This window comes from Manis pentadactyla, chromosome 14, assembly GCF_030020395.1.
Source record: "Manis pentadactyla isolate mManPen7 chromosome 14, mManPen7.hap1, whole genome shotgun sequence".
Taxonomy (NCBI): Eukaryota; Metazoa; Chordata; class Mammalia; order Pholidota; family Manidae; genus Manis; species Manis pentadactyla.
In genome coordinates this window covers 48,531,450-48,552,267 of record NC_080032.1, presented here as the reverse complement: position 1 = coordinate 48,552,267, position 20,818 = coordinate 48,531,450, and the positions used below count along the sequence as shown (strand labels likewise).

Genomic DNA, 20,818 nt, shown 5'->3' with positions numbered 1-20,818 from the left:
CACACTCTGGGAAGCCATTCCATTTCACTCCACTTACCACCTCCTCCTCCTCTTCCTGAGTCCCTTTCCATATTTCTCCTTGTGGGATCAGTGGAACCAGTGGTTTCTCAGTTTATAAGGGGTAAGTGGTTACCATCATTCTCTTTAGTGCAGTATGTTTAATGGAAAGTAAATGGGTTTCAGAGAAGACAGACCTCCAAATGGATGCCATGTCCACCTATGCCTAGTTGTATGACACTGAGCAAGGGCCATCAGCTCTCTCATCTCAGTCTTCCCACCTGCTAACTAAGTAGGGGGGATAAAACTTACTATATAGGGTAAATGTGTGGTTTATATTAACATAGTTTGTCCACAGTGATTAATTGAAACATAATAAATGTTCAATAAATGTTAATCCCTCAGTTTCTCCCTCTTTCTACCTTTCTCTACCCATTAAATTTTTCTGGAAGAGAAAAATTTTTGAAAATTTCTAAACACTGCTTTTCCAGTCATCACATTTCCTAACCTTCTGATAGTTTCTCAAAAGATGTTTCAAGATTTCTAGAGCATTTTGAGAATTACTATCTCTTATGCTGATTGCCACATTCTTTCACAAATTTGCCATGTTATTGATATCCCTAAGTCTTGGCTCCCATCTTTTTCTTGCCTAGTAATCCATATTCATTGCCTGCTCCTAGACCCACAGGAAATCCTTTGTCTTCCAGAAGGATTATCTAATCTATGGCTAATATTTACAACTTTGTGTTTTAATCTACTTTATCTTTCTAAATTCTTTTACTATCAGTATTATGCTCTTTAATGATTTGGGGGGCCTTTTAAACCATGTATCCCAACTACCCAGTCCAAATTTCACACACTGTAATGAACATTGGCAACTTTTCAGTAACAATATGTTGACCAAATTCTTCCACAGAACACCCAAATACACATTAAAAATGTGTTTTTAGGGTCACATCATCCATGAAAGATTCCAGAAACTGCCTTACTCAATGTCTTGATAAATCCTGTGAAAAAATATATATAAATAGAAACTAACAGCAATGATTAGGGACAACTGAGTGATGACAATTTTTGAGAGGAAAAATTGAAGAAAGTGCATTATCTTGCCTGATTCATGCATTATTTTGTGTGATTAGAATTTCCATGAAAGAAACTGTTAACCAATATGCAACTAAGCATTAAAAGACATAGTGAATAAGATAATTCTGTTCTATCATATTGTAATACTTGTTGTACTTCAAATATGCAGGGACTTTTTCTTTCTTTGGTGTGTGCTGCTAGATAATTTCCTTACTTACATTGATAAATGTTGTCTGAACTATGTCCTTAAAAAGCAAATAAGAACATTAGAGTTTTTACAGCTAAATACCATTTATTTGGTCCTTCTGCCTTTAAAATCCCCATTCAGTGCATACTTCACTCTAAATCCAAAAGGAAAAGTTAGATCACATCTCCCTCTTCTAGTTTACTCCAATATTTCTTTTAAGAGTTAAAATGTAATTATTTGGCATGATCCCCACAAAACCGAACCAGAAGTTTTCTTTCAGTCTGTTTCCTACTTGACTGGGAAACTCAGCTGAGAGAAATGGAGGAGAAATGCACGGTCCAAGGGCAGATTGGTGTGTTATTTCTGATTTGCATACATACAACTTCTGCTCATTAAAAAATAATTACCCCAGCCTTGGTCCTCTTGTTTGAATTTATCACTGAAAGATACTTTCATGAATTCAAAGGGTCCAAAGAATCACTCATCAAAGCATTTTCATTTCTATGATATTTTCTGAATTTTTTTCCACCAGTATTACTAAAAAGCATAGATTTTTTAAAAAAATAGAAATGTTTTCTCTTCCATTTGCCTTTCCTCCTCTGTTAACTGATGGATATCTTTTCTGATTTAAAAATATACGTATTTTAATTTTCAAATATAGAGACTAGTCATTTCTAAGATTTAAAATGGCTAGCAGCTTGTACCTACATGGATTTATAACAACCACAAACTTTGATGTACTTTAGTATGTCTTAAAATTCCCTTGTTATGGAAACGTCTAACCCAAATAAAAAGTAGAAAGGAGATTACAGTAAAACTCCATGCATCCATTATCTAGCTGAAAAATTATGAACATTAAAAAGTAGACAAATATAAATTTGCTCTAACAAACATCAAAATGAATAATTTTAAAAATCACTGTGTAATTTAATAGGTTATAAAAAAGAATTTTATTGATTTTTATGTCTGTTTAAACTAACCTTGATGTCCACACCTAGAATCTATTATAATTGTTAATGCTTTTTAAATTACTGAATTCTTAATATTATTTTATCTTAATCTCTCACTTTATTTCCTGCTGTTGTGCTGCTTTGACTTCTCAGACTTCTAAAAAATTATTTTAGATTATTTCTGCTCTCACTCTCAAGGGAAAACCACCTGCTCTTGTAATAATCCTCTGGCATTATTCTGATTTCTTCTAACTTAATAAGAGGTCTATTCAAAGGAAATTGATGTCCTGCCATTGAATTCTAAAACAATTCTACCTTTCTCTTTGTAGTCAATTCTTACATAAAGCCTCCTCCCAAACTTCCCCCAATAGGTGATTTAAATTCCTCACACAGAACAGCTGAAGTGAATATACCAACCAGATGAATAAAGAACCCAATTAAATAACTAGCAAGTTAGTAACTGACTTAACTCTATTTCTGTACTAAGCTATAAGCAGCAAGATTTTTAAAATAATGTGTCTTCCAGACCAGAAATTGTGTGTAAAAGTAAAAGCTAAAACACTTACTGCATTATCTACTGCACTTCTATACTTAGTGTGTATTTTTTGTTTTTTTTTTAATAAAACTAAAACCACTCAAGAACACCTATTTAGCAATCTCCATTTTCTTTAAATGACAGAATTCTTTCACTGAATAAAATCTCATCCTGAAGCTCATTTTATAAAATAGACCCACAGAAATGGGACTCCCTGACCTAATGTATCTCCTGGTGATTTTATCCTTTCCCTCATTCACACATTCCTGTCCCAAGACACCTCCTCTGAACCCTGAGAATCTAAGGACTCTAACTGAAAGCCACAGTTCTCAATGACTGGATATTTGATAACATTAAAGTATATGGTTATGTATTTATGTAATATATATTGTGATTCTGTTTTTAAAACTTTTTATCATACATGTATGTAGATACATATAGATGATAGGAAGATAGATGGTGCATGATAGATTACAGGTAGGTGATAGATAGATAGATAGATGATAGGTGGATAGATAGGATGCCTTGGATTTTCCTCAAAAGAAACTGAAGAGGTGGAGTGGATGAAACTTACAAGAGTGTACACATGTTCATACTTGCTGAAGCTGGGTGATGTGTATACCAGAGACACAATTCTACAAAGCAACAAAACCAGTATATATATTTAAATGATTTATATATGTGTGTGGGTATTATATAAATCATTTAAAAAATATATATATGTAACATATATATGTAATCTTTCACTGATTTAGATACTCAAGATCAGTACCAACCTAAAATCAAGCTGCACACTTTTGATTTGTTTACTTCAAAACACAAATAAAATAATTAAACTGAAAATAATTGATCAGAAGTGGTATAAAAATACATGACACTGTGAAACATAGAGTCAAGTCTTAGGCACAGGAGTCTTGAGAATTTCTCTGAAAAATAAACTAAAAAAATGAACACATAAGAAATAAACGCAATGATGGTGCCAATGATTATTTGATAAGCACAGCACTAGCCAAGTTCCTAGTAATCAGTAAATATTCAAATACATAATACCATACAAAATATATTTTTTGGTTTCAGGAAGTACTTTTCTTATTTTGTTCATTTGTTCACTTAAACAAATTAAATATCTTTTATGTGCCAGGCTCTATTTTAAATATTAGTCATATAGCAGTAAGCCATGTGTATCTCCTAGGATGTACGAGAGTGACAGATATAAAAATACACAAATCTGCCTTCTACATATGTAAATTTGTATGTTTTTCATGATAAGTTTTCTGGCACATGACAGCAAAGAGTCATATTCTAACCAGATTAGATTAGGATAACAATTTTATGATAAGTGGAAATAAAGTGCTTTGAGGAAGGACTCCTTTTCCAAACTTTCACAAACTCTTGGGATGGGCCAGCATCACTGAGTATGAAAAACAAGCTCCAGGCTTTCACAAAGCTTAGATTCACAAGTGTTGAAAGCAATTAAAATTTACACCTCAGTATATTACACTCAAAATCAGTGAAAACAGAATAATACCAAGACATAATATGAATATTGTTTTTTTTACTCTTTTGTTTTGAAATAATTGTAGATTCACAGGAATTTGCAAAGATAGGAGAGAGAGAAGGTCCCAATTGTTCCCAGTGGGTACATCTTACATAATTATAACATACCAAAACCACAACATGGACATTGGTACAGTGTGTGTGTATAGTTCCATGCCATGTTTGAGGAGGGTATATCTCTGTGAGACCACCACCATCATCAAGATACATAACTATTTTACCACTACAACGATTTCCCCTTGCAGCCCTCCACCATACCAACCCCTGACTGGGTCTACTCTGTCCATCTCCATCATTTAGAGAATGTTATATAAAAAGGGTCATGAAGTATGTAACCTTTTGAGATTAGCTTTTTTCACTGACTATAATGTCCTGAAAGTTGCTGTGTTTATCAATAGCTTGTTCCTTTTTATTTCTGAGTGGTATTCTATGGTATGGATATACCACAATTTACTTAACGATTCACTGTTTGAGGGACATCTTGGTTGTTTCCAAATGTTTCCAGTTCTTGGCTATTACAAATAGAACTACTATGGATAATTTGTGCATGGGTTTTTGTGTGGACATAAGTTTTTATTTCTCTTGTACACCTGTCAGGAATGCCGTTGGTAGTTTTTATGGTTAACTATATATTTAATCATTATTATTATTCTTTTTCAAGAAACTGCCAAACTATTTTCCATAGTGACTATATCATGTTTCCATCAGCAATGTCTGAAATATTCAGTTTCTCCACATCCACACCAACATTTAGTATTGCCACTATTTTTCATTTTACCTGTTCTAGCACATATGTGATGAGATCTCATTGTAGTCTTAGTGTGCATTTCCCTAATGTCTAGTGATGTTGAACATCTTTTCACGTGATTACTTTCCATTCTTATATTCTCTTTAATGAGATGTCTGCTCATGTATTTTGCTCATTTTCTAAGTAGACTGTTAAATGCTATTAATGTTGAGTTTTGAGAATTCTTTTTCTAGATGTGTATGAGTCCTTTGTCAGTAATTTAGAAATATTTTCTCCCAGTTTGTAATTTATGCTATATACAGGTGCTAATTTTGAAGGTTACATATATTATTAAAACTCAACAATAACCACAGGAATTTTTTTAAACTAGGACCAACAACTGACTTTTTGGAGAGGAGAGTGTTTTGTCACTGAGTTGATTTCCAGCACATGGTGATAAACAACCAACCAAATGTAGTTGGATTTATTATTTTGTTTAAATTTTCTGTGGACAACACTTCTTATTTTCTACACTTGGTTTAGACCATAGCCACTACCCTATCCTGGTATTCCACCACTCTCAGATGAACCCAGAGGTTGGCAGACTTTTGAGACACTCTCAGAATAACAAAATTCACAATAGAGCATTGTACAGTCAATTATATGGGGAATCATAAAATATACCACCCATAGATGTCTCTGGAAAAAAATTACTTGAAGATGTACTCTACCCAATAAAAATAACTCACAATTATAAATTTAAGAATGTGGAAGTTATATATTTGTATCTTTCCTTAACCAGTTTGAACTAGCTATTTATTAATTCAAAAGGACTCTTCAGCTCATGGCGTATATTAGGCGCTGTAGCAATTCATTACGTTATTCTTTCACTTCAAGTCATTTCTGTGTATCCGTATATTTTTTTCTGGGACACATCCTGTACCCCTCAGTTCAGATGGTAACTCTTACCTTGTCGGTTCACCACTTAAACACCAGGTGTTCTGACCCTGTGAACAATGGTTACGCTGTTAATGTGTTTCTTTTTATTTTTTTAATTTTAGCCTTTTCACAAATTAAAAAAACTAAAGCTTCTTATGTCACCCTAATAAATATGAGTTTTCCTTTGGTTACTGATAGGCATTCTTTATCACATTAAAGATTCCTCTTATTGTTTGTTTACTATGAAGTTTTTTTAAAAACAAGAATGTTGTTATATTTTTTAAAAATTATGTGTCTTATATTAAAAAAAAATAACATATCTTTTCATCTTTGTAAATCTGCTGAATTACATAAAGACTCCCTAAAATGGAACTATCCTTGGCATAAATCCCACATAAGCATAGTGCATTTTCTTTTAATACACTTATATTCAGTTTACTCATGGTTTATTTAGGATTTTTGTATCTTCAAAATCATCTAGAGTTATCTTTTCTTACTATATTCATCTAGTTTTGGTGTCAGAGTTTTCAAGACTTGTAGATTGAATTCAGAAATTGTCAGGCTTTTGTGTTTTCTGAAGCTTTAAAAGATAACACTGGCCTTTAAAATAATCTGAAACAGGCTTTGGTGGGGAGTGCCACGCAGTGCGGGAGAGATGGTCTATTTCTCTACTCCATGCCACAGGCCTTGGTCTATTCAAGGTTATTACTACATTTGGGGCCTATTTTGGTAATTGGCTACCCTTCCCCCAAAGTATTCATTTAATCTAGAAGACTATGCTGATACGAGTTTGCACAAAGAAATCTCATCATTTTTAAGGTCTTCTAAATTCATGGTACTTTTTAAAATTCTTAATATTACTTGTGTCATCTCTTTTTTTCCCCTTGAATACCATTGCCAGATATTTATTTTATCTTGCTTTGGTTTTATTGACCATATTCATCAAACTTTGCTTTTTATTTCACTTATTTCTACTTTCATTTCAATATCCTTCAAGTTTATTTTTGTTTGGCTTTCTCTTTATAAATATATTTATTTTGTGACTTAAAGAAAAGTTCCACATATTTTACATTTAAAATATCTATTTTATTTCATACATTGGATATTTATATATGATATCTTTTATAATACATGCAATATAAGTATTAATTTTCCTCTGGTCAGTCTTTGGTTACATCCATTGTGTTTGGATATCAGATATTCTTGGTAACATAATTTCTTTTTAAAATAGCATTCACATACTTCTGAAAGTCTGTAAGTTACTTAATTTATTTGAAAATCAGAGCTATATAGAACTATTTCAAAAATCCAAATGGTGAGAGTTTAAGTAGAGGGAAGATTTTTTCACCCATATGACTTCTGCTTTGGGGAATATCTTTGAAATTGCCTTTGCAGAACAAAATCAACTGTTGTGACTGTTGCATGAGCAAGTGAAAAGAATGGGCATTCTATTAGGTCGCACCACTGATGTATGTCCATTAATTATAGACAATAAATAGTATTAAAATTCTCTATAATTTTATTTATTGCTACCATTATCTACTAGTTTCTGAGAGAAGTTATATTATTTCACCGTCATCTTGGTTTTGAAATTTCTCTTGGGTTTTTAACAATTTTTTCATTTCAAAATGATTTAATTCAGAGCATAAAAATTCTTGTATTTTTTTAGTAAGAGTAATTTGTTTTAGCCATCTTGAACTAGATGTCTCTGAATTAATATTTAAATGGAAACACATGCTTTAATATAAAAAAGATATAAAAGTATTTTACAATGTAAAAGGGGGATGTTATGAGGGGAGGTGGAAACGAAATGCACCCTAAAATGACAACTGAGAGGGAGCATTTTCCAGTTTCTTCTGATGCAAGGAAAGGAATGAAATGGAAGGAGAAAAGACAGCCGAGGAAGTAAGTCCTGTCTGGGATATTGATCTATTTTAACTTAACAGAACAGCACAGATAAGTGAAAATATCTAATAAGGGTCTATTGCTTGTTTGCCTGTAATCTGCTATGGTGAGGTAGAAAGAACATGAGATTTCAAGTAAGATCACAATAGATTCGAATATCAGCCCTCCTGCTTTGAATTTTGGCAAATTACATGATTTCTATGACCTTTAGTTTGCTTTTCAACAGATGGAAAAACTAATGCCTAACAAGGTAAGGATTAAATGAAAACCAAGACAAACTTCCTAGCCTAATGCCTAGAACATGATGGGGGCTGAGGGAATATTGTTAATACATGGTATTTTGTTGAAAAGCCCTAACAAAACTTTTAATTTTTTTCCTGGAAATCATCCTCATTCAGGGTTGCTTAATAATTGAAATTGCTTGTTTCGCCATCCTGCTTACTTAGTGACATAGCACCTCCTCCCCTTAAGTTATTCATTTGCCTTTTTTGATCTGATGGTAAAAAAAGATCAGAAGATCACTGAAATCTTCAACTTCTTCCTGTGTTAGTTCACTGTTGTTTTCATTTGCCGTCTACCATAGCTCTCATGTTTCATGACTTTAAAGCCCCCTTTGCACATGCCCTACACTCTCATGTGCCTCTGTGTTTTCTCTATATTCATCTGGCAGAGCTGCAAACTTAAAAGAACCAATGATCCATTTTCTGTGGTTTGCACACAGGTGGCTAAGAACTGCTGGGATAAAACCTACACTAGGGCAGATGGGAAGCACTCTAAATGTATTATTAGCAGCTTCAAATGGGGTAATCAAATTCTGCACCAAATCTGTCATTTGCCCTCCTGGGCTTGACAGCCCATCACCTATGACAAATACTTAAGGCATTCCTTACTGTTTTCAAACTACCAGTTCTTACTAATTACCCTTCATCCTTAGCATTTGACCTCCTCTCCAAAGTCAATGAGAAAAGAAAGAGAGAAAGAGGAAGGAAGGAAAGAAGAAAGGAGGAAGGTGGGAAGAAGGGAGGGAGGGAGGAAGGAAGAGGAAGGAAAAGAGTCTCTCAGATAAGAACCACCTCATCTCCCAGCTATCAAACGTGTATGTTCACCTCTATGTATAATCAGTCTCCTCTCCTTTCTGTTATTGGAAACGAGAGAAGGTCTCCTCCACTTAAGGAGAGTCACTCAAAGTGAGGTGTGCAGACACGACAGCCGTCTCTCTCTCTCCTAATATCCTTTACGCTTGGATTCCCTGACACCACAGTTACCACTTTCCTCCTTTCTGCATTTCTGTTTTTGCCTCACAGATATGTGTTTGCCTCTCAGTTGCCCTGTTACATTTTGAAGGACCTACATTTTCTCCTCTGACTCTGAGCTCTCTTTGCTAGATAATTTCATAATCTCTTAAGTGACACAGCCACGCAGCTTTACTCTGGAAATGTATTTCAGATGTACAGCCCTGCTCCAGCTCCGCTGCTACACTCTAGTTCCAGTTACCTGCCACTGTGTTTCAACTGATCCACCAAACGGGCCCCGAGTGACCTCCTGACCGCTCTCTGCGGACTCCTTTTAGTCAGTGCCCATGCTGCAAGTCAGTGGCACTGTGGAAACTCAGATTTTCTCATGTCATTTGAATGCTTAAAACCTTGCTATGGCTCCATGTGCAGGAACTGTTCATTACCCCCCAGAATTCATCCATTAATAACAGAACCCTCTCCAACTTACAACTGAGATTTAACTGGACATGTGGCTTCCCAGCTATAGTCGGTTTCTCAGCCTCCTCACAGCTGAGGGTAGCAGATACGGTGTGAGTAAGAGGGATGTGTGCGACTTCCGGGCCTCTCACGGGAAGCTTCTTGCCCTGCACTTCCTGTTCCTCCCCCGACACAGGCGGCAGAGGAAGGTAGACTCACAGGTGGAGGCCACTTGTGAAGGATGGCAAAGCTGGTCCACTGCGTTAGATTGCCAACCACTTTTCTGTTGGAGGAAAGGAAGTGTGGGACAGAAAACAAAGAGAGACGGTTATTTTCTTAGTCAAGTCACTATATGATTGCATTTTAGTATCTTTTTGCTAGAGCAGCTTCAGCAGCCTCCTAGCTAATACTTTTACCATTGCCCTTAGGAGTAAAAAGCAGGATTGTTAGTGTGGCCTCAAAGCCCTTGTGCTCAGTCCGGCTTCTGCCCACCTTCTACTTCTTTCTTCCCATCTTCTCTGTATGCCAACCCTCCTGGACTTCTTTCAGTTCTTCAAAGATGCTGAACGCCTTTCTGCCCGAGGCCCTCACACTTCTTTGCTCTATCAGGAATGTCCCTCCCTCTGCTACCCCTCACCTTATCTTACTAACAAGCATTCCTCCTGATTTAAACCGAGTCATTCATCTTAAGCAACTGATGCCTTGGTGCCCCCTACCCCAACCACCATGACCCTCCAAAGAATTTGGTCAGGTCCCACTGTGAAATGTCCAGATACCACTTTAGTCTCATCTTTTCTTTTCTTTTTTTTTTTAAATTTAAAAGCTTTATTTGTCAAAAACATTATAAACAACCCAAATGTTCTAAGATAGAGGACAGGCTGAAACAATCTAAGTACATGTGCTATGTAGGTGGGAATTTGATGAGACAGGAGGTCTTTGGCTGAGCATCAGCTCAAGGTCACCGAGCCGGGCTGTGAGCTGACATCTCTCTGCTCCAAAGCACATGCTCTAGCCATCATTCCTTTTTCTTCTTTAGATTTCCCTGGGATTTATCTACTTCATTCTTTTTTAAAGCTTGTTTCCTTTATTATTTCAATAAATTTTGTTTTGTTTTTGTATTTACTATATTGTTCAATGATTCTTCAATTGTTCAGCTATTTTCTTGGTATCCTATTAAGAGTGTTTACTGAATTATTAATTAATTAATGAACATTCTGATTTTTTTAAAAATTTTATTTTGGTATCATTAATCTACAATTACATGAAGGACATTATGTTCACTAGGCTCCCCCCTTCACCAAGTCCCCCCCACATACCCGTTCACAGTCACTGTCCATCAACATAGTAAGATGCTGTAAAATCACTACTTGTCTTCTCTGTGTTGCACAGCCCTCCCCATGCCCCCCCCCACTATAGTAGTCTCATCTTTTCTTGTACTGAAATATTTTTTGCATTCAAAAATACAATCTATACAACATATATGCAAATTAGGTTCCTGGACCCAGTTCTGACGTGTGTGTGGAGGCTATCAACAAGCAATACCAGCAAGGTGTCTGAGAATCAGCTCAGTTCTGACTCTGTCTACCCAGAGGCAAAATTCCATTCAGGTGAGGGGCTCAGCTCCACAAGACCACCCTCCACTTCAGATCCCAATTGGGTTGTAGTTACCCGTGGTTCTGAACAACCAGCTACAAATTACCCTCCAGAATTCATCCATTAATAATAAAACCCTCTCCAACTTACAACTGAGATTTAACTGGACATGTGGCTTCCCAGCTATAGTCGGTTTCTCAGCCTCCTCACAGCTAAGGGTAGCAGATACAGTGTAAGAGGGATGTGCACGACTTCCGGGCCTCTCACGGGAAGCTTCTTGCCCTGCACTTCCTGTTCCTCCCCCGACACAGGCGGCAGAGGAAGGTAGACTCACAGGTGGAGGCCACTTGTGAAGGATGGCAAAGCCAGTCCACTGCATTAGATTGCCAACCACTTTTTTGTTTGAGGAAAGGAAATGTGGGACAGAAAAGTTTCAGTGACCCCCCTCCAGCTCAAGATGCCAATTGGAAGGTCTAGATTATCACGGGCACTTTGACTCACTGGCTATAAATCAGAGGTTGCCACGACCCCCTTCTAGTTCAATTAATTTGCTACAAAGACTCACAGAACTCAGAGAAACATTTGACTTACTAGATTACCAGTTTATTATAAAAGGCTGTAACTCAGGAACAGCTGGGTGGAAGAGATGCACAGGACGAGGTCTGGGGAGAGGGTGCACGGTGTCCATGATCTGAGTGCTCCTCTCTTCCCAAATCTCCACCAGCCCAGAAGCCCCCTGAACCCCTCTGAAGCCCTTCTGGGTTTTTTATGGAGGCTTCATTACATAGCCATGATTGATTAAATCTTTGGCTATTAGTGATTAGTTCAACCCCTCTTGCCTTTTTGGAGGTCTGGGGAAAGGGGCTGAAAGTTACAACCCTCTGAACACAGGTTGCTTCACCTGGCAATCAGCCCCCATCCCTTAGGTGCTTCCCAAATCTCGCCTCATCAACATAACAAAAGACATGTTATCAGTCTCAACACAGTAAATTCCAAGGGTTGGGGAATCTGTGAGCCAGGAATTGGATGACCAAATATATATGAAAAATATAGTTTGGTTATCTGAATGTCAAAATATATATTTCTTGTAAGTCACAATATTGCAATAAAAATATTTACAAAGCCTGGTAGACTCAAAACTGAGTTTAAGAAACAGCATTTTATTAAAAAGAAGAGGTACACCATCAACAGAACAAAAAGGCATCCTACAGTATGGGAGAATATATTTGTAAATGACATATCTGACAAGGGGTTAACATCCAAAATATATACAGAACTTACACACCTCAACACCCAACAAGCAAATAAACCAATTAATAAATGGGCAGAGGATAGGAAGAGACTGTTCTCCAAAGAAGAAATTCAGATGGCCAACAGACACATGAAAAGATACTCCACATCACTAATCATCAGGGAAATGCAAATTAAAACCACAATGAGATATCACTTCACACCAGTAAGGATGGCCAGCATCGAAAAGACAAGCAACAACAAATGTTGGTGAGGATGTGGAGAAAGGGGAACCCTCCTACACTGCTGGTGGGAATGTAAGCTAGTTCAACCATTGTGGAAAGCAATATGGAGGTTCCTCAAAAAACTAAAAATAGAAATACCATTTGACCCGGAAATCCCACTCCTTGGAATTTACCCAAAGAATACAACTTCTCAGATTCAAAAAGACATATGCACCCCTATGTTTATTGCAACACTTTTTACAATAGCCAAGATATGGAAGCAACCTAAGTGTCCGTCAGTAGATGAATGGATAAAGAAGATGTGGTACATATACACAATGGAATACTATTCAGCCATAAGAAAGAAACAAATCCTACCATTTGCAACAACATGGATGGAGCCGGAGGACATTATGCTCAGTGAAATTAGCCAGGTGGAGAAAGACAAATGCCAAATGATTTCCCTCATTTGTGGAGTATAACAATGAAGCAAAACTGAAGGAACAAAATAGCAGCAGACTCGAAACTCCAAGAAGGAACTAGTGGTTACCAAAGGGGTGGGGTGTGGGAGGGCGGGTGGGGAGGGAGGGAGAAGGGGATTGAGGGGTATTATGTTTAGTACACATGGTGTGGGGGATCACAGGAGAAAACTGTAGCACAAAGAAGGCACATAGTGGATCTGTGGCATCTTGCTCCACTGATGGACAGTGACTGCACTGGGGTATGGGTGGGGAATTGATAATATGGGTAAGTGTAGTAACCACATTGTTTTTTCATATGAAACCTTCATAGGAGTGTATATCAATCATACCCTAATACATACATACATAAATAAATAGGTATTAATACCACTTAGTAAAGGCAAATGGTGGCTAAGCTAGAGACTATATTTTCCAGTCTTTTTGCAACTAGCTGTAGTTACCTGATCATGTGCAGTTTTACAACACATACATTTCTCCAAATGACATGTTACTTAGTTTTGCCCGTGTATTAATATTATGAAAATATTGCTGTGTTGTCTATTCTTCTGTTTCTTGCTTTTGTACTCAGTATTATGTTTTTTGAGGTATTTCAGTGTTAATAAGTGGGCACTTTTCATTCATTTTCCATTTTTCCCACATGAGTCCAATTTAATGGAATTTTAATATTCCATGTCATGACTATAATACAATTTATGCATTCTTTTGTGTATGTCTATTTGACTGATCTCTAATTATACGCACAAACACACATATGTGTACATTATATATAATGTATATATTTATTTGTATATCTATGAAAAATAAAATAATGCTGGCATGAATATTTTATATGTATCTTTTTTTTTTAAATATGAGTTGCTCCTTATTCTATTTATGAATTTTTTTTCAGTCAGGAATCACCAACCCAGGACCATTTTAAGTTCATTCCTCTACTTGGGAGATTTTAGATCACATCAGTAGAATGATTTTGAATCCCAGTCTTGCATGAGAGTTAAATTGTGACTAAAACTTTTTTAGAACCAAGACCAAGACAGATAAGTCTGACATTTCCCTTTCAGGGATCCTTTTTCAAGACCATAAAATGCTGTTGTTTGATTTGGAAAATCTCAGCTATTACTTAGATTTCTCCACTGAGAAGGCAGTTGACTTATTGACTGTCATAAATCTCTAACCTTTCCATTTTGTAGTTAGCATTGTAATTTCACCTGATATTTTTATTCTGATATTGCATAAGCAACCTGCTAGCCTTTCCCACCATACTCCCATAGACATTGTCTTAGAACTCTGGCTGTTTTCAAATTAAACATATTTAAAATTACTTCCTGCTGGGTTAATAATTACATTTTCAAGTGCAATTTTACAAGAGTTCTATATAGACCAAAAAATGAATACACAAAAACGTAATCTTAGCTTTAAGCGATACAATAAAATATGTTTTGTTTAGTGATGAGTTTCAAAAAAAGTGTCCTTTCCGATATTTTACTTTGTATTTTTGATGTTTTTAATGTTTCATGTATATAGTGATATATTTTAAACATTGAAACTGTAAGATAAATTCTAGCCGAAATAAGCAGGCACAGAGAGGCAACAAAGGGCCAGGTAGTTTATTTGAACGCAAACACCCGGGCGAGATTTCCCCAGTCTACAGAAATAGAGGCTGGGGAATTTGCATGCGTAAGCAGACAGGTAGCGAGTTTTTAAAGAAGGTAGGGGGAGGCAGAGCTTAGATTTACAGCGGTGCAAGGATTGGCTAACGTAAGGCACATTTTTCAGGTTGGGAGGGGGCAGCAGCCGGGGACTTTGACACGTCATCAGGGTCAGACGTGCTTGCTCCTCCCGTCAGTGCTCTCAGCCTTACACAAACTATGAAGCAAAAGATGAACAATTAAAAAACACATAACATCACATTAGACTTTTGCAGTGAATAAAACATCCTATTTTCTGTAGTGGATACAACAGCATTAAAAATATCCCAGGGTGGAGTGGGAATTGGATGTGGTTAAAGTCCTTAAAAAACTAGAAGTCCAAGCTGAGATGGGCACGGAGAATGATGCACATTAGTCTATGTGACACTCAAAACCCGGCAGTATTTCTGAGCATTGATTGAAGTCATGGGACGTGGTGCTCTGTGTGGATGAGTAGACTCCAGACCAGTTTTGCTTCATGTCCTGGCTCTACTCCTTACTAAGATGTATGATCATATGACATGGTACTAGACCTTTCAGTTTTCTCATCTGTAAGTGGAGGAGAATAATGGATATTTATGAGGATCAATTGAAAAAATAAATACTCAGGATTTGGAATAGGGCCAACACCACAGTAGCCATCAATAATAGTTACATGATTTCCCCAGTGTAGCAACCAAACCAATCATTTTTATGAAGGATAGGAATCAAACAACCTTTGTGATACTATAGAGACTGATGATGAAACTTACATAAAGACTGTTTTTAATTTTTATATTTTGCAGTCATTATATTATAGATGCAGTTAATTTAGGATGAAATTGTATGCTGACTGACCAAATAAAGACTAAATGATTCTTAACTTCATATATATAAATCAATTAATTTATTTCTCTTGGACAATAGCCCTTTGGAAAGAAAATGAAATAGCTGGATCCTACCTAATTTTACTGAAATAAAGTCCAATTAGAGTAAAGACTTTTTTTTCATATTCTCTTCTTTTATTGAAGTATAGATAATGTGTAATATTATCATTTCAGGTATACAACATAGCAATTTGACAATTTATATACATTATGAAATTCTCACCATGATAAAAATGTAAATGTTAAAAATAAAAAAAGTGAAGACAAAAAGATGTTGGAAGGAAACATAGATTTTTAAATATATTTTTTGAATGAAGACAGTATGGCTATGCAGGACATAATGTCTAGACACCACAAATGTATATATTGATAAATGTAACAATATAAACATTTCTAAATTTTATACTTCATGTATAAAATCCCAAGTCAAGTAACAAAATAGAACCATTCCTGGCAGCATATATGACAAGAAAATGGCAATTGGTATACAATGAGCTCCTACAAATAGAGTACCGGCTTAACTTCAAAACTGGCAAAAATAATATGAATAGACTTCATAAAAAAATAAATGGAAATAGATAATAAATATTTAAATGAATGCTTATCATTCATAATTTCTAAAATGCAAATTCAAATAATAATGTGGCATTTTTTAACTGCCATATTGTTAGGCAGCACTGATTTTATGTTTCATAATTTTGATGTGTGTATGGTAAAGCACACACATCCATTCTCTGTTGTTGGGGGTGTGTATTGCTAGAATAAAACTTGGAATATATATACCAAAATTTTTAATGTATATTTCCATTTCTAGTAATTTATTTACTGAACATCCTGGCACACCAAGGCAAAGTACTATATGTTCAAAAATTTTCATTACAGGATTATCTACACAGACTTTTTAAAAATCCTGAGTAAATCTAATGGTCCATAATGGGGAATAGTAAAATAAATTGGGCTAGTTATATCCTTAACATGGTATGTTCTTAGCTATTTAAAAAATTGTGAGAGAACTCTACTGTGCATATCTAGAATTATTCAAAATTATTTTGATATGTAAAAAGTAGTATGTAAACAGTTTTTATTGTAAACATTCAATTATACAAAGCAAAATAAGTATAAATATGGATAGAGGGCCTGTATAGATATTTTTTTCTGGAAAAAAGTCAAGAAAGAAATGTTAGGAGTCATATTAGGGATTGTGAAATAGGGGAAAGAAGGTATAAGATTTTATTTAATGCTTCCCTGACTGTTTGAAAGTTCCTCTATGCTCATGTATGTTTTACTTTAATTTTAAGAATTAATACAGTTAATAGGGTGCAGTTAAGGGAACTGTCAAAACTTCACTTTTTTGGAATGAAATGATATATTCATTGGTGCTTAATGAGTTTCATTTTCCCCCAGACAAAGCCAAAGGAAGATCAAGAGCGGGGACCCACTTTGACTCAGCCCGGAGACGGAGCCGAGCGGTCCTTTATCACATCTCTGGGCACCTGCAAAGAAGAGAAAAGAACAAATTGAAAATAAATAATGTAGGTGGTATGTGTGTACACTATGAATGCTAGTTTCCCCTGGTGGCAATATTTGACTTGCTAAAGAAAGGCTCCAATTATTTATTGGCTTTCCTAGATGTATTTTTTTCCACTTTGGCTTGTGCTTTCCTATAAAGAACACACTGGAAAAGGTCAGCAGTCATGAGGCATTTCTTTAATAAAAGTGCTTAATCATAGTGTTATCATGGCATAGAGATTAGAATATAATTGCAGTCAGTACAATATGGTACTAGGGACATGGCAAATGGGGACATACTGGTTACATTTTATGAACAAGATGCAGCAAGTCATATTACACATTCATAGTTTGTTGGTTAAAATTTCTCAAATTTAATTTTGGTTCCATCTGTTTTGCACTTCATCTAATTTCCCTGAATGCTTTTATCCAGGAGGACAATAAACAAATCAAAATCATTACCCCACTCAAAAATTTACATCGTATACAAAACACAGTTGGAATTTCACATTGTGGAACACTGGATTTGAAATTACATGCCATCCACTCACTATACAGTTCTGTAAAAAGTCATACTTAGTAAATTACAGTAAGGCTACTTTCTGAAACCTGGTGCTTATCTGTCAAAAGCCACAGCCAATACCTGTGCTTATAAAAGTGGATTTTTTGCAGTTTAACATAACATACATCCTCCAGGATTTCATGCTTAATTTTATAATTTGTTCTTAGCACTAAGAGACTTCACAAGAAACCCAGAAGTATGTCTGTTCAGTTGTAGATACTCAAAGATAATTTTTCAAATGATGGTAATGTCACTAATTTGCATTGTGGAATCTTCAGAACACAGCTTTGGCCGAGGGTGTGTGTGTCTGTGTGTGTTAAAGAGACTGGGTGGCAGATATAAATACTTAGGGTCTAACTTACCAGTGACATTAGAAAAAGTAACGTCAAACAACCAGAGCTATTTTGGAATCGTTCTAAGATCCAGAAGTTCTGGAATTAGGGACATGAGGGGGATTCTTTGTTATCTTACTTTTTACATGAAAAACTCAACAAGACTACCTAATATGATATGCAAATGCTTTGATAAAATAGTCATGCATCGGACTTAGCTGGTTTTAGTGAATAAAGATAATGCATTAGCTCTGGTGTGGAGCAAGATCTAGTGTGAAAGGCAACATATCTGGTTCTGCTTCCAGAGTGTGATTCCTCTTTGGAAGGCAGATCAAGCTCTTTTAACCCATTTGTGCTCCAAGACCACCACCCTAGCTGGTACTGATCTGTCACAGCTGTTAAGAGTCACAACCTGCTTAGTCTGTCCTGACTTCACATAAATATTTTGGATGGATCCCTTTGCCTTAATATCACATTGATTTCCTGAGAGTCCAGGGATAGACTTGAAACAGTGCACCTGATCTATGGAAACCCCCCTGGTTCCTGTTTATATCACCCTTCAGTTACCCAGTGGGCCTTAGTGACGGTAAACAAATTCTAGGAAGAAACAAAGGTAACCACATCTGCCCTTGATTCTGTGCAAGTTAACCAGCAAAGCACCTAAATAAATATTAGCCCGAGATTCTGTAATGCTGAAAGCTGACACTGTCTTCCAGCTTTGGTTAAGAATCATTTAAACATAGCAAGTATTACTGAGTTTCAACATGCATTAGAAGAACATGCTGTTTTTCCCTTTAAATTCAACAAAGTACAGAACAGGACTTAAAAATGTGACTTAAAAAGTCCTAATTCCCATCTCTTAGCTAATTTGTTAAATTGCCAATCATTTAATAAGTACAAAATCAGGATGGAGCATTAAAATAATTCATAATAATTAAGGATGTCTAATCACACAGTGTCTCTGGCAATACAGCAAACATCTTCCTTTTAAAAGTGAGTGTGGAATTAGGACTGGCCCTGTTCACAATCTCCTCCTTCAAGGAGAACCGAGACAGTGGCTCAGAGACAGCTGGAAGAGAGAAGAAAGAAGAGAAAAAGATGATCCGGGTAATTTACTAGTTAAACAATTGATCTTTGGAGAATTCTGGTTGTAACTTTCATATACATACACACAAAAAAAACAATTCTCTATATTTTTGTAGCTATTTGCAATTTGCAGATGTATTCTATTTATGCCATATTACTTGATTAGTACAGTAAACCAGTACTAGATGTGACTTTAATTGGTTCCATTTTAATAATGGAAAAAAACAACTTACTAAGACCTCAAAAGGAGAAGCAGCAGAAGTGAGACCCAGCTGGGGATTTTCGACTCAAAGCCACTGTTTTTGCCCCTTCTTTGCTGCTTCTCAGGTACAGTTCTGTGGGATTGGAATATGTGCTTCATCCACAGACAAATGCACTCAGTAGGCCAATTGTAAGTTTTGGGAATCAGGGTGTAACACGTTGGAGTCCTGGTTCTAACTTTGCCTGGTACAGCTTGGAAAAGGTGCTTATTTTCTGCTTTCCTCCATCTGTTACTTTATTAAATGACATTGGGATGCTACGATGTCTCCAACACAAAGCAGTATATGGATCACCTTAGAGCCTTGGGAGCTTGAGAGAAGAGTGCTCTAAATGCCCAAACATTACCAGCAGCGGATACTGGTCCTGCAAAGCATATACTACTGGGGTTCCTTGGTGTAGAGACTTCAGGAACATTTTCCTATCCCTTTGCTCATTCCGAAGTTAGTTTCAAAGAAATGTTTGAACAATGATTTAGTAAACAGTTACCTTAATTGGCTTGATCTTCACCATTATGCTTCAGTAATTCTTGGGGTAGAGGTTGAACAGCTAAAACACCATTGGTACTAAACAATGTGCTTCAAAGTTAATAAATAATATATAACTGAAATTGAGAATTGTTGGTTATATTATTCTTTAGGCAAACTGTATGTTCTAGGATTATCAATAGTATGTCTAATTTCCCCCTCCTTGCTAAAAACATACTTTCCAATTATAAGAACTTTTCTCCCACGCAAAAGGTTTTTGAAAAACTTTACAAATACAGTGTGGGAAGACAGGGGCATCTACTTTTTCTCAGGTGATTGTATGCAGGATTTGAGTTAAAAACCTTGCACCAGTTAAATGTAATCTGAGATGTATTGAATTCTCTCTATCTTTTTAAATAATGTTAAGTATTACGTTTTAAGTAACCTATAAAAATGAAATAGCGTGATTTATTTTCTGACTTGTGGAGATGACTTACACATTTCTGACCTTGTGCATCAGCATCACGAATGTTTCATGTGGTCAGCATAATCCTAAGAGAATACTTTACTTTTTGAGTTTTCCCCATTCCTCTCTCCTAGAGCTGGCTTTTCTCCCTTGAACAGGGTAAAATTTTAATTTCTGTAACATGATAAGAAAAGACTCATTTGGATAGAAATTGAGGTCTTCCTCCATGACTTCTTGTTTTGTCTTAAATTTGAAAAAAAATTTATATTAGAATCCGTCGTGTCCTATTGTAAATGCATGTGCTTATCAACTTCAAGGTACTGATACTTATGGAGCCTAATTCTCTCTTCCCCGAAGCACCAGTCTAGACTTTAGAGAGAATCCCCACTGGTGTACTTCATTCTCCTCCTCCATTTTATGCCCAAGTCCACCTTTGGAACTTGTTCTAGAAACCAGAGAACAAGGCAAAAGAAGATGGCCAAGTATC

General features: G+C 35.9%; 1 protein-coding gene across 1 annotated transcript in view; it reads left to right on the top strand.

Moving 5' to 3' along the window:
- KCNH8 (potassium voltage-gated channel subfamily H member 8) overlaps positions 1–20,818 on the top strand; it is a 347,390-nt gene that overhangs the window by 173,557 nt on the left and 153,015 nt on the right. Inside the window, exon 4 of the mRNA XM_036901045.2 lies at positions 17,056–17,183. Within this exon, the coding sequence (XP_036756940.2) occupies positions 17,056–17,183 (128 nt within the window). The remainder of the gene's footprint in view (positions 1–17,055; positions 17,184–20,818) is intronic.